Here is a 15382-nt window from a genome sequence, read left to right on the forward strand (position 1 = left end):
TGCAGGCGGAGTCCCCCCCGTGGAGACTTTTGTCCTTGGAGGGCTGCTGGTTGTCCTGCTGCTTATCACAGGGGTGTTCGGGAGGCTGTGGCTGCGCTCCAGACGTTTCTACCCGGCCCGGGAGGTGCAGCTCACTCTGTCCAACATCCACCACATCTCAGAGGTGGCCTCGTGAATCAGGAGATCCGGAGCTTTTCTCAGCTGATGAATGGACAAACAAACACGTGTTCACACATGTACAAATGCAAAAGCAAATGCACACTTGTGATTTATGATAATGACGAGAGTCTTGCAGGTGTTTTTCTTTAAAAAATGTATTTTTGTTTTTAAAGGAAATCGACCTAATAAAGTTCTCAATTGTTGCTGTGGTTTTTCCTCAGTTGTGGAAGTTAAGTAGGTCGTGTACTGTGCTTGAATATTCCCATTTATTCTTCTTTAATCTTCAACCTCACTACTTTTCAGAAGCAAATGATCATGAACATTGAAACACTTCTTACCCAGCGAAACATCTGTAATTATAATCTACATTATATAATTAATAATACATTTTATGTCTCTTTTATACATCCTAAGGAAAGAGGTTTTATTTGTAGTGGGAATATTTTTTATTATCGTCTGTTATTTAAGGGATAATTTTTCATATTGTCAAATAAATCTCATGCAAATATGAATACAGCTGTTTCAATTTGTTAAGCAAGTGACAAATATATATATATAGCTTTTTCCGTAAAGTCTATATAGTTATAAAACAGTTGGACATTAGTTCTTCATAGATGTTACTCAAACAGGAGTAAATATGTGTGGATTCATACACAGGACAGGGTTTGAGGGATTTAATCAAAATAAATTAATGGGCCTGTTTTCATAATAGTGGGTGGGACATGTTGCTCACTGTAACAACTTAAATCTGTGGCACAGATATATGATAAATATAAGTCTTAATACCTGGATCAGTTCATTGGTCATTTTTTATATTAGCCTTTAAGGAGAAATGAGAGTTGGGACAATAATAGATATCTAACTAGGAATTCCAGGTTATATATATGTTTGTGTATACATAAAAGAATAAACTGAGGTCAAGGCTGCCTCAGGAAACTTTTGTTTGTTTGTTAAAAAAACAAACAAGATGATAAATCCATGACATTATGATGTCAAGCTAAGCCACGAAACACAAACAAACAAAAAGCAGTGTGGTGTTGTATATATAGTAAGAGTTGGCCAGCGGAATAAATAGAACCCCTCTGACATAAAGCACAGAAAAAAGAGTGAAGTAGCTAAATATATAAAACATTGAATAAATTGTACAGTTTTCAATGAAAAGGGAAGTTTCCTTATGTAATTATACTTAATTTTGTGTCCTTAATAGTTAGATGTTCTCAATATACAGGTTTATATATATTTTAACCATTTAATTCGCTGGCAGGTGTAAATCCCATTAAGCTTCAGAAGCTTTATCACATACATTTAGAATATATATTTATAATATGGTATTATATATAAATGGTGTATATATAACAGTGTAACAGTCACTGGGGGTTTTCCCTCTGTGTCTATTTCAGTCTCTCACGGACCTGACTGGTCCCTTTGCGTGATGACGTAGCATCTGCGTGATGCCCCTCCGCACCAAACAACACAGGCACCGACAGACGCAGCAGCAGCGGAGCCGCAGCAGCTGCACATTCACCGGCTCTTGGCGGAAGAAGAGCTCCGGACTCCGGACTTGGTAGAGAACCTTGTCTCGGTGTCTCTGTGGAAGAACACGGAGCCGAGCACAAGTGAAGATACGAATCAAACACCGGGAAATCCCCGTAACTCGGGTAAGAGGCTTCTACAAGCGACTAGCTAGCGAGGCTAACGAAGTGTAGCTGCTAATGCTAGCTGGCTAACTGGCCATGTTGTTTGTGTTTCTTTTGTTTAACTGTACAAACTTCTGGCGACTTGACACTTCGCTCTTTCTGCTGCACAGTTATCATGACAAACATTTTATACGTGTTTACACCTCAGGAGTATAATCGGTAATACGACTGTTCACGGGCGGAATGGGAAGAACCGGCTTCTGAGTTGTTTGTGTTTTTAGCTGCTTGCTAACCTTGCTTGCGTAATTTAGCCTGCTAGCTGTTATTGGCAGTGGCTGCAAGGACTTAGAACAATAGTCCTCCTGTGTTCCGGTGCTGTTCGGCCTGGCCAGCATTACTGGGGGACTTTAATTTATTGTTTGGTGTCCTTTGAGCCCAGTGCTCATTATCCCCTCCGCAAGGAACACAACACCAAAATAAACCCGAAGCTAATGAATCAGAGGTATTTACCTCACAGGCCTGGAGGAGGGGGGGGCAGGGACAGGGACAAACAGTTTGAACAACAAGTTGAACTTCTTCAGGGTTTGTCTCGCCTGTCACCGAACTCTTGGTCTGAGATCTTAAAGTTGACGGGGTCAGGTTTCAATCAATCAAGTTTTATTTGTATAGCCCACATTCACAAATCACAATTCGTCTCATAGGGCTTTAACATGGTGTGACATCCTCTGTCCTTAACCCTCAACAAGAGTAAGGAAAAACTACTAAAAACCCTTTTAACAGGTAAAAATATGTAGAAACCTCAGAGAGAGCCACATGTTAGGGATCCCTCTCCCAGGACGGACAGAAGTGCAATAGATGTCAAGTGTAGGAAAACATCATCAGGATTAAAGTTTTTTTAAGGTTTGTCCCCCAAAGCTTTGAAAGAACTCGTGTCACCAGGAAATCTAAGAAGGGTGTTGTGAAATGATACTGATCTGCCGGAACATGCCGTAAACAGGGACAGAAGGGGAGCAAACACGTGTGTGGGGGGGTGAGTTACAGGCCATTGGAGCTCACGTGTGTCGGGACAGTGTGCACCTCAGAATATATCTCTGTGGGATAATGTTACACCAGCTGAGGGCTCCATGTGCTTCTCGAATGTTACTGTAACCATGACTCGATTGTTATATCTCCAGAGCTGGGACTAAAATGTGACTTTGCTGATTTTGTTACAGGGTTGTACACCTCACCCCCTTTTTCCCCTCGGGCACCACACGGAGCAAAATGGAGCCGCTGCACCCCCACTGCCTTAAATGCATCAAAAGAAGATGCATGGTAAGACCAGAGGCGGGGGTTTCATGCGACCTCATTTGCTGCCCTCTGGTTTGCGGGGCCGTTTTCCACTCGTGCAAACTCGAGGAGCATCGCCTGCTGTGTCCGTACGAGCGGGTGCCGTGCCTCAACACCGGGTTCGGCTGCCCCTTCTCAATCGCAAGGATCCGGATGGCAAAGCACCTCGAGACCTGCCCGGCGAGTATAGTGTGTTGTACGATGGAGTGGAACCGCTGGCCCGTGAGCTACGCCGATCGCAAGTCCTACGAGAACTTGAGCAAAGACGTGGATGAGGTGGAGCAGCTGGACATGGCCTTGGCCCTGCAGGACCAGCGGATGCTTCTAGAGTCCCTGAAGGTCACGACCACCGTGTCAAAGATCGGATTTAAGGGAGCAGATGAGAAGGACAAGATGGCAACGGCGTCAAGTTTACCAGAGACAGTGTTAGGCAATGTAACTGTGGATATGGAAGAGGAGCCCTATACCGAGCTGTACAGCACCTCGTCAGAGACCAGCAGAAATTTGGCAGCGGCTCTGGACATTCTCACTAATTCTGCGGATATTGATGTAATTGTTGGGAATCTAAATGGGGAAAAAACTGATAAGAATGGAGCCCTCCACAACGGAGAGAATGGCGATAACCATAATGTTTATGCTGCAGAGGGTGGAAAGAATGTAGATATGCAGGAGAGCGACTCCGATTCAGAGTGTGAGCTCGGAGCAGTGGGGGGGGTCGACTTTGCTTCGAACACACATAGAGAAGGAGATGGAATCGGCTGGGGACAAGAAAGTGATTTTGTAGAGTTGTTTTTTGAGGAAAAGGAAGATATCATCCAGGAGCCAGTTAATGATTCCGACCTCATCTGGCCAGAGCTGCCTCAGAATTACAGGCCCCTGGTAGCCCTGGGGCCTCCCGTGCCCCAACAAGCACCCCTCTCCCCCCCCATGCCACTGCTGCTGTCCGATCATGTGAGAAATAACTTCTTGCAAGTGCAACACTTACCCAGTGAACTCAGGTATAGGTGCTTGGAGCGTAAACTACAGAGTGTAGAAGTCCTTAGAGGTATTAGCATGTTTACATTTAATGGACGTCGGGCGCTGATGTCAGACCCATACTTGTTTCGAGCAAAGATGGAGGACAAGTGCGTAGATACGTCTGACCTGGAGGTGGCGGACGACCCCTTGGGTCTCCACGGCATCGACCTCATCACTGCAGCTCTGCTCTTTTGCCTCGGTGACTCTCCAGGAGGCAGAGGCATCTCAGACAGCAGATTTGTGGATGGCTATCACATTGACTTTGGTACTCAGACGTTCTCCTTCCCTTCAGCCATTCTTGCTACCAACACCATGGTGGGGGACATTGCTTCAGCCTCAGCCTGTGATCACGCCAGCCCACAGCTTTCCAACCCCAGCCCCTTCCACACTCTCAGGCTGGACCTGGTGCTCGAGTGTGTGGCTCGATACCAAACCAAACAGCGCTCCATGTTCACGTTTGTCTGTGGGCAGTTGTTTCGGAGGGACGAGTTCTCGTCTCATTTCAAAAACGTACACGGAGATATCCACGCTGGACTTAATGGCTGGATGGAACAGCGCTGCCCCTTGGCCTACTACGGCTGCACCTTCTCCCAAAGACGATTCTGCCCGTCGGTACAGGGCTTCCGGATCATCCACGACAGGCACCTCGGCTCTTTTGGGGTTAGACCTGGTCTACCTATGAGAACTGGAGAAAATTTCCCAAGAAACACCTGCCACTTTGTTGATCAGTGCGATCAGTTCAGCGGTCTTCCATTCGAGATTTTGCAACATGTAGCGAGCTTCCTGGACAGTTTCAGCTTGTGCCAACTATCCAGGGCGTCCCGCACCATGAGGGACGTGTGTGCCAGTCTGCTCCAGATGCGCGGCATGGTCGTCCTGCTGTGGGACAAGAAACGGCGTGCTGATGGTTCTAATTCCTGGCAGATCACAGATAAGGTTAGTCTTTTTGCACAGACTTTAATAGCAGTCTCACTAATCTGTTGGGTGGAAGCAATGTATAGCTGTGCTCACTGCATGAAAAGTAACGGAGCAATCCTGTTTTTCGTTCAGGTGTGGAGGTTCAGCACGGCTTTCGGTACAGTGAACGAATGGAAGTTTGCCAACATCGCCAGCATGGCCGACCACCTCAAGAAGTGCAAGTTCAACACCATCACTCGCCGGGAGGAGGCCATCCCTCTGCCGTGCATGTGTTTCACCCGAGAGCTCACGAAAGAGGGGAGATGTTTACGCTCAGTTCTCAAACCAGTAGCATAAGCGAAGAAGTCAGTGTTTGGACATTTCCTAGACCCTCAGAGTTCCTCCAGTGTTTTCTGTGTTTACAGACGTTAGTTCCTTCCAGCCTTAAAAAGATCACTAACAAACTTCTGGTTGGATGTTATTTGGTTCACTCCTATAAGTAAGACAAAGCCAGTTGTGAGCTGATGTTGCTACAGACACAGACCAGGAGGGTCACAATCAAATGTTATCACTAGCCTTGTATTTCATGAGGGATTAAGTAATACCATTGTACTGAAGTTCTACTATTATCTACTCTGACAGTGTAAATAATCAGATGTTATGATGTAGATTTTTTTATTTTTATATCGATAAGTCAGTACTTTGCTACACTGGAGGTAAGAGTAGAGCCTTAAATTGCAATTCACTTGATTTTCTAGTCTTGGGGTCGTTGAGAACATCTCAGTGAGATTTCTTTACTGCTTCCAGCTGTAACAGTTTACTGGTATCTTGCACGGTTTTTATAGTGTATCCTGATAGTGAGTGATCGTGTGTGTGTGTGTGTGCTGCTTAGAGCTCATAGAATTCATGGCTTTAATTCTACATGTTACGACTGACCAAACATCTGTGGTAGCTCTGCCCACTGTCCACCCATTGTGCAGGATGATCAAGCTGTATCACTATGGGATGTTACTCAGCAGAAGGGTTTTGTGGTTTGGTAAGTGGCACTGACGCTATGGCAGTGACAAAGGGTGGTTCCTCTTCTGTTCTCCTCTCACTTCTGACCAATGAGCTGGTCTGTTAGTCAGAATGAGAGGTGGTTTCTCAGAAAATCTAAATGTAGCAAGTGACAGAAGAGTGAACGCAGCAGACATAAGAATCCATCAGCGACTGTGGACGATGACGAGGAAGCCTTGTTTCCCTCCTTCAGTGTCAGACCTCAGAAACACCTGCAGGTCAGGTGTTTACGACTAAAGGAGACACACGCACACTTCCCTCCAGTAACTAGCATAACTAGTTATGTTCACATTCATTGTTTATGGCACTACATGTCCACTGTGTTGAAATGTTTTGGTGTCTCAGGGTTACCGTTGTCTCGCAGCAGATTGTGTGTGCGCTCAACAAAATAGCTCAGAAGGACACGCTGACTTTATTCTTGTGGGGTCTTACAACCAACTGGTGTACCACTCAGTATTATTATAACTTAACAGTGTGTGTTTGTGTGTGTGTGTGTTGCAGTGCTCAACTAACAAATTACATGTTTTCGGGTTTGTCATCCCATCACGAATAACTGAAGTAGGACGTCAGCTGTTCGAATGTTCTTTAAAAACATGGAGTGATCAACATCGTTTGGATTTGGTATTTAGGCCTAATGACACATGAACACGTTAAGTAGATTACATTCTCTCACAACAAACTGATAACTGGTTAAAAACTTGGTCCTCCGAGGGGCAAAAAAAAATTGTGGTTTTTGATAGTTTTGAAGTCTGATTTAAAGCCCAAGCAATTTTTAATCTGTTTTTTTTTTATTATTTTAATAAGTCCTTACCTGAGTTTTGGTTTATTTCTTATTTTTGTACTGGTACTTTTATTTGGAAAGAGACAGAATCTGTAATGTCTGGATTTGTATTTGGAATATTGATTTGCACATGAAGGTATGTACTGTAACATTAGAAATAAGGATGTTGAGGGTTTTTTTCTCCCTTGTGCTCTGCATGCAAGTTTGATGTCTTTTTAAAATGACTCAGTCCAGTTGCAGACGTGTTTAACTAGCTCATGTCTCACTTTCGGATATATTTTCATACGAGTTGTTACATAAAAATAAATCTTGTATCATGATGAATTTCAGTCAGATCCGATAGCCTGCCTCATTCCTCAAGTTTTAACCTTTTTAAATTTGATGAAGTGGAATGGGGAACCTGAGCTTTAAATCACTAAATGTTTGTCACCTGCAGCACACACTTGTTTTTCTTTTACTTCAATGCAGACAGGTCTTTGCAGGCACCTGGAGTGTATCAGAATTTCATCCGAATTATTTTTTTGTTTTTCACTCCTGCTGAATGAGTGTGTGTTTTTCACCAAGATATGCCAGCTTCACGTGTTTGAATTTTGAAGCATTTTAATAAACAGGCTGTCGGTTTTTAAAAATGTTGATGCTTCTTTTTCAGCTCTACAACTTGTTCAGTTTTCACCCCTATGCTAACACACAACTCATTAATGGGTCACACTGGAACATTTGTGTCACACATTCATTGAGGGAATAAAGTTAAATATTTTCACCTTTGATTAAAGCTCCCTAAACTGTATGGGACTGCAAAGGGGAAACATTTCATGCTAAGTGGGTCTGCATCAGCCAAGTGGCTCATGTGACAAAGGACAAGGTATATATAGGTTGTGTCCTGCTGGTGGGCTAGAAAGTAAACAAAACTTAACTAACGTAACTTGTGAGCACTGTGTAGTCATAGATGTAAATACAGGTGAACTTCAATGCTAAAGCCAGCAGCCTAACAGGCTGGTTTATTATAATCAATTCACATCAGTTCTAAAAAAGAAATTAAAAGTTGATACAGTGGTGTGTGCCATCAGTGAGTATCACAAACTATATACATGAAACCACAAGTCCATTTCCTAAAATACAGGACATATAAAATGATATTAATATTAAATTGCCGAATCGGGTCTGGGTCCTAGTGTCCCCCCGTCGCTCTAGTTTCAGCACAGTAAAGTTTCAGGAGCTTGAATACACACACAGAATTAAGATTAAAGTTGTTGAATAGTAACGCAGGGTTCTAGCTGTCCAGTTATTGTAGGTAGAGGTGGTGCACTGCTTTATTTCAATGGGAGAAGTGATAGATTACTATTGATGCAAAAGTAGACAGCTAGATGGCGCCAGAACACTACAAGTTCCCCTTCCCTCGCGTCAAATCAAAAGATATTCAGACAAGAGGAGGAAATGTTTCAGTAGCTTATTCCTCCACTATTGTGTTTTGGTTGCATACTGATATATTGTAAAAGGATAAATAAGGAGACAAAACTGCACATTTCAAGGCATTTAAAATCAAAAGCTAAGTAATGTTTACTCTAAAACAACGCAGGAGGCTGGTGAACCACGGCCTTTGGAAATTTGTGGGTTGGGGGCCACAGAATTATCTACATTTGGACAAGATAATGCATTCACAGTGACATGTGCTGCCTGTGTTTACCCCCAAAAAATATCAACTTGGAACAGTCTGTCAGCTGAGTTCCGGGGTGTTTCCCCCTTTGCGGGTTTTGAAGCTGTCAAGCTTTGTTGATTGTCTGTAGTGGGTGTTACATAAAACCAGCCTAGAAAATGTACTCATTCTATAATTAGAAACTGCTTCAGAACGTTTAGTCACAAACGAACCCGACAATTGAAGTCAATGGTGATCACTTCTTCAAATGTAAAATAGGACGACAAAAATGTATAAAATGCCTATCCATCTCCGAAGCTGTGTTAGTGTGAGGTTCACTGAGAACATTTAGACTAAAAACACGATGCAAAGACCTTGTTTTGAGTGGAATTTGAATGGCGTGTCGTACAGACACTTGGATGACACCACACCACCAATATGGAGGCAGTTTATCTTCATTCCTGTTGTTTGTATATGTTTGAAGAATTGGTCACCAGTTACTTCAACTGTATCAAATTCGGCTGAAACACTGTTTACCCCTGAGACTCCAAAAGGGTTTTGTGGACTCATACACTTTATCCACCCCTCTGTCGGCAAATAATAGGTTTAAACATATTTCGGTGAACTATCCCTTTAAACAGTCTGAACAACAGAACAGAGTATACAGATGTTCCCAAAACACCTCATGGAATGTCTTTCTTTAGATGCAGTGAGGAGTGTAAAAGGAACACCAGTTACCAGGAGTGGGGTTTGAACCCACGAGGACTATTGTCCATTGGATCTTAAGTCCAACGCCTTAACCACTCGGCCATCCTGGTTTGTATCCATGGTTGACTACAAGGATCATGAGGAGCAGTCAGACACATGACTAACTAGTCTACCTGGGTAGATCCATGACGCCACAGTGCAAATACAGCGAGTCATGCTGCTGTTAACATGACCCCCCCCCACACACACACACACACTAACACACAAACCACACAGGCCTGCTGAGGAAGTGCAATCATTGCACAGCCATTGCAACACAGAGAAGAGGCAGCAGTGTCTCTCCGGTTGTGTAAAATGGTCCCAGTCACAGCTTCAGTTCACCAGGTACTAACTGCAGGTTCTGTGTCACACAGAAAACACAAAGGTCTCATTAGTTTCACGATCTTTACACTGACAAGGCCGGCTGTGCAAACATGAAGTCCTGCTTTACTCTCATCTATTGTCGCTCTGCCTGAATGTACACACAGGAAAATCAGGGGAAACCTGAACAGGTCTCATTATGGAACTCCATTTAAATAAACCAGATCTGCATTGTTTCATTTGGATCTGCCTCAAATCGCACAAACTCATAAATATCAGTAGCCCTTTTTCATCATTTTCATCAAGATCAATGAGTTATTCTCTGAGAAATCTATGAAACTGTTTAAAAAACACACTTTCTTGCAATGTTAAAGAAAGTGAAAAATGTTTCCTAGATCCAACCCCCTGATCCAAATCCACACCAGAATTTAAATGGTTCTTCCTTGGGTCCTGCTTCACCCCTCCATAAAATGCAATGGCAATAGGTTGAGTACTGTGCGTAATCCTGCAAACAAACAAACGCAGACCTTCTCTTTGGACAAAATTAATTAAAAAAGCAGTGCACACGTGAAGCCACAGATATATGAGATAGAAGGTTTCCTGTTTACCGTTTGTCCCCATTCATTTAAAGTTTAAATTAAAGTATAAAACAGTTTCATCACTGAGTCTTGAAAAGCCCAAAGCTCTCGGCCTGTAGCTGTTGATAACTACACACGTATTACACAATCCACACCGATCTGTCTTTCCTCCGCCTGCTAACCACAATCAGCAGCTGTATGTTCTAGATCAAGGCAATGGCTGTAAACAGAAACTGGTTTACATTCAGGCTGTTAAAACAAGCTGCTACAGGAGACATTTATTAACAAGCAAATATTATTGGACATCACTTAAATATCTTACAAAACAACTTACAAAGCTGAAAGCTAAAGGGAAAGAAGGCTAAGGGTTGTGCATTAAAACAACAGCTGAGATGTCTGGTCATGCAAAGGCTGTACTCAGTAACAATCAGGAAATGTAAAACCATATCTCACTAAACACTGTTTGCATATGAATATGTGGTTTGAAACCGGCCCAGTAAAGAAAATAATTGACGAGTGTGAAATTTTAACATCGCTGCTGCTTGAAAATGGTGTCACAGAGTAAAATAACAAAATATAATATAGGATTCTTAATCTAGACTAAAGACTTTGACGAAGAAATCATGTTGCCTCAGTTGCAGCAGGGGAAGCAACAGCAGAAGAGTTTCTTGCACGGATTGTTTCTCTTGTATTTCACGGCCTGCTTGATCTGAGCCGAAGACTTGGCGATGTAGTCCTGAGTCCTACCGACGTTGGCCTGGATGTTGTCCACCATTTTGCCCTGCATCTCCACCTGCATGGCCAACTCGAAGAAAAGCTCCTGAATCTCCCTGAGGCGGCCTTCCAGCTCCAGGAGCTCCTTGTGGCGGTTCTCGATCTCGTTGAGCGCCGACCTGGCAGATCTTCCCTCCAGGAGGAGGTTGTCAGAGAAGACGTTCCACTTGCCCGTCTCGATCATCTCGTCTATCTGCTCCCTGCTCACCTCCCAGCCCATGATCTCTGCCTGCCTCTGGATGCGCGTCTTGCAGTTCTCCCTCTGCTCCATCTCGGCCTCGTTGAACTCGGACATGGTGCCGTGGAACTCGTTGGTCAGGGACACGTACTGCGAACGCACGATGCGAGCTATGGCTGAGGTAGATCCGTGTTCCTCCTCCAGTTCCTTGCTGAGCTTCCCCATCTTCTTCAGCCGAGCGTAAATGGCCTCCGCTCGGGCCTTGATGCCCCGGCCCAGAGCGTTGGAGTCCCGCTTGATGCTGCTTATCCTCCTGACGGATGTGAGGAACCTGGTGTTCTGCTTCCCGAGACGCTTCACGTCCAATTTGCACAGCAGCATCTCCTTCCTCATGGACTGGGCCTCCTTGTAGATGCCGGCCATTAGGTCCTCTGCCTCAAACACGATGGCATGTTGCTCCAGGTGCTCCTTATCCTCAGGGCTGTGGTTCTCCTCATCCCTCTGCTCCTCCTCTGCAGACTTGGGGGTGGAAGTCTGCAGCTCACACATCCGGTCCCTCATCTCACCTGTAAGAGGAGTCAGGAACTTTTACTGACCTCGTAACAGAAATAGTTGGACATTTTGGAAAATAATAATTAAATAGCTAAATCTTTTCTCTATAAAGCAACAACAAACCCCCCCCCCCCTACCAGTTGGACTAATTCAACAAATTAGAAATGAGAGGGGTTCATTTGTCAGTTTTATAATTGCAGTTTGGCAGATTTTATAACCCTTAGAATTAGCCAGTCCGGCGGTGACCAAGTTTCATTACCTCTGCCAAGGAGGTTATGTTTACACCCCTGTTCTATTGTTTGTTAGTTTGTTTGTGTGTAGGATTGCACAACAAAAAACATGCACCTCTGAAATTCATCATATTACACATTATATCCTGTTTATTTACACTTTACCAAAACCAGAGTGAAAGCAACAAGTTGTCATTTTATCAGGGACTATGTGCTGGACTATCTATTTCCCCCCTGCGCAGTTACCAGAGACTCCAGAAAGCTAGACAACTAAGTCCAGGAGATCAACCCCCAAATTTGAAATAATTTTTTCTTCTTTTTTCTCTCATATATCCACCCACAGCCCCTCAGATTTAGATGGTGTTCATTTGTAGAAATCTAACCTCTGGTTGGGAACCACAGGACGAGGCAAACTGCATGAAAAGAGACACACTCACAAACAGGCTCTGCAGTATATTTATATGACCATAAGTACCTTCTTTCTTTTGATATTCTACTTTCTATGAGCTATTACCTTACAGAAATATAAATGATATTTAATAATAAATAAATATGTGTGCATATCCTATAGTGAGACTTGGAAACTTGAATATAAAGACTTAACTGAGAACCATGCATTCTTTTGCAGAGAGCCCTTTGTTGAAGACTCATTCATTGCAGTTAGAAGTGTTTTCTATAGAGAGACGGACGTGTCTATGTTTAAACTGCTCTGAAGGAAGCTGCTGAGTAACTTCCTCAACTCAGATCTTCACATCAATTACAGGGCGTCGACTTGAGACTCTTAGTTCCTGTTCAGCTCATTTGTTTAATAGAATAATGTGATAACATAAAGGAAAATAATGTCACTAATAAACCGTACGGCGTCAATGGTTATGAAAAGCCAGCATCATGAGGGAAAAGGAAAAACCTGACAACGAGCTGTCACAGAAATCAGTCTGTGATGAGTTACTGACCCACAATTCACTTGATCTATTATCTGAGAATATTTTTCCTCAGATAAGAAAAATATCTGAGGAAAAAGATATTCCTCTGTAGGTGTGTACAAGAGCCTCGCACAACAAAGTGCACTTACCTGGTTGTGTTCTCCTCCAGTGGTGCTATGGTACAAAGTCGATGAAGCAGGAGAGGAGACCACAGAGACACGAATTTCCTCTTTTTCTCTCCGTTATAAGAGCACATTTCAACATGTACAAGAGTCAAAGTGTGATTCAGGAGGTCTCTCTCTGTCCCCACACACACACAACCACACACACACACACACACTCTTTCTCTATCTCTCTCTCTCACACACACACGCTCAGAGTGACGCTGTGTGTGAGTCAGACAGGCTGCAGCAGGTACCAACACGGAAGATCACGCCTCCTCCTCTCCGCATTTCACACTCTTCGCCACTTCTCTAGTTTGTGTTTGAGTTTGAGGTTTTGAATATCTTTTCTGTTCATTTCTTTTGTTTATGGATTTACACACAGTGGTTATATTATTATTATATGTCTATCCTGCTTCAGTAAGGTCAATATTTAAGTCATTCATTTTACTGTAAGCTCTGTGAGTGAATACGCTCTAACAATACACACATGAGTGAATACATTTTGGAAATTGTGTACTTCCGAAAAGCGTAGAAAATGAAAATTCTCAACAAACTGTCATATTTATTGTTGTATTTATTGCTGTATTATTAGTAACTGACCAGTTTATTTGTATAAACATGTAAAAAAAAGGAAGGACTACTGACAGCACAGGGGCACTTCATCGGCCAATGAGATTTCCACTTGGACCAGTGCCCCTGGACCCCACCCATGGATCCATCCCTGGTGCAGACTGTGAAAATACTTCATTATAAGTAAGAGTACTACATTGATACCATTACTAAGTACAGAGGTCACAGTACATTTGCTTGGGTACAATTATTTACATTAGGAATTTTAAGCCAGTTTCTTTTAGATTCACTATTAAATAATCGACAAAGCTATCTGCTGATGTTTGTGAATAAAACATATCACTAGGTTATTAAATCTCTCCGAGCCATGTATGTTGATTCCTATTGTTTATCATTACCTCACGTGACATGTTTGAAGCCGGAATAACTTCACCTCAGCATTAATGTTCTGGTTGTTCAACTGTCACTGATCCATCGACTGTGTTCACTGGGTCTGAAACAACATCTGTAAAACCACTGCAGTTCAGCTACAACACTGACAGCTCCAGACAGTTTTTTGAAGGGTCGTCATTTATCTAAACCCAGAGGCCCCTCATCACACCTATGCGTAATAACATGGGAAGCTACAAAACACCTTCTTGAAGGGGTTGCTTTTATCAGATGTAGTGGCTGTATCCAGCTGGAATACTCCATCCTGAATTGACACTTCAGCACTGCTAAGAAACTGGTACTGTGTGCGAGTGATACAAGCTATGGGGTCAGAGCTGCCACGCTGATGCTCCAGTTACTGGTCACCCTATGATACTGCAGCCCTCTGGCCCTGACAGGTCCTGCAGCTACACTGCACTGAAACCCTCAGAGTCACTCTGCACCTGATGCAGGTGTGTTAGCCTGTCCCTCATGTCTGAGAGCAAGAGGACAAAGAGGGAGAAAATGTTTTAATTCAGTTACATGGGGATGAAATATCACAAGATTTGGAAGAGTTAAACTTGAAATAACCCTTTTTTGTTGCCGCTGGCAGCAGAAGAAAGCTATTAGTACAACAATGAGAGCAGTGGCCTGAATACTGTAACTATAACAACCAGCAAACTCCACAGAGTGGAAAAATGTGCAAAAGTGCAAAGGTTTCAGTCCCTGTTAATTTTCACAGGGCAGATTGAGGTACACATAAACTGGTTTCCCTTATACATAAGCTCCTTTTTCACTGTTTGTACATTACTGCAATATGTGAAATATAGATATTTTAAATCTAGAATAGGGTCTGAATCTTTAATTTCCTTAATTCTGACGCTGTCCCTGTGCTGAAGATAGAAACTGACAAGTCAAATTAGAAATGTTTTCTGGTAGATTTACATTCATGTGTACAAATGGAAGAGAAACAATGTACAATGAAAAACATCAAAAGTCTCATTAGACTCAAACAAGTGTGGACTTGTTCGAGTGTTAAGTCTCCAGAGCACAGCTTGACTGAAGACGCCGACTGGATTCAGTCAAGCTATTGCAAAACAGCAGGGAAACGAACAGCTTTTGAAATCAATATGCACAATAGGCTATACAGTATAAGGTAATTTTACATGAGTTGATCTGCCAGGTAATTTAATCTGGTTAATGACTGACCAAACATGTTTTAAAAGCAGGAGAGCATTGTGTAACGGGTTTTTTAAAGTAGTTTAAATGCGAATCCTAAATGGGCAAGAGTAAATGTCAACAGGCCACCGATATCAGGTTGAGGTTTCCTGTTTGTGCTGGTTTTTAAATTTAGGTCCGACCTCAAACACCACCTAAATAACACGGAATATCAAAAAGTATAGAAATAGGATTATCAACCTTATTTGT

The 15382-nt window shown here is 42.9% G+C and overlaps 2 protein-coding genes and 1 non-coding gene across 3 annotated transcripts; 1 reads left to right on the forward strand and 2 right to left on the reverse strand.

Annotated features, from left to right (window-relative positions):
• Positions 1-1670: 1670 nt before the first annotated feature.
• Positions 1671-7489, forward strand: fbxo30a (F-box protein 30a). The gene is made up of 3 exons (XM_061082773.1): positions 1671-1817; positions 3011-5078; positions 5193-7489. Exons 2-3 carry the CDS (start codon positions 3060-3062, stop codon positions 5394-5396), a joined length of 2223 nt encoding a protein of 740 aa, XP_060938756.1. The 5' UTR covers positions 1671-1817; positions 3011-3059; the 3' UTR covers positions 5397-7489.
• Positions 7490-9244: 1755 nt separating this feature from the next.
• On the reverse strand, positions 9245-9327 carry trnal-uaa (transfer RNA leucine (anticodon UAA)). Its single transcript has one exon. It is a non-coding gene; the product is annotated as a tRNA-Leu (tRNA).
• Positions 9328-10467: 1140 nt separating this feature from the next.
• On the reverse strand, positions 10468-13112 carry stx11a (syntaxin 11a). The gene is made up of 2 exons (XM_061083208.1): positions 12962-13112; positions 10468-11673 (listed from the first exon to the last, which is right to left on the reverse strand). Exon 2 carries the CDS (start codon positions 11666-11668, stop codon positions 10787-10789), a length of 882 nt encoding a protein of 293 aa, XP_060939191.1. The 5' UTR covers positions 11669-11673; positions 12962-13112; the 3' UTR covers positions 10468-10786.
• Between the last annotated feature and the right edge of the window lie 2270 nt (positions 13113-15382).

The sequence above is a fragment of the Limanda limanda genome, chromosome 12, assembly GCF_963576545.1.
Source record: "Limanda limanda chromosome 12, fLimLim1.1, whole genome shotgun sequence".
Classification (NCBI taxonomy): domain Eukaryota; kingdom Metazoa; phylum Chordata; class Actinopteri; order Pleuronectiformes; family Pleuronectidae; genus Limanda; species Limanda limanda.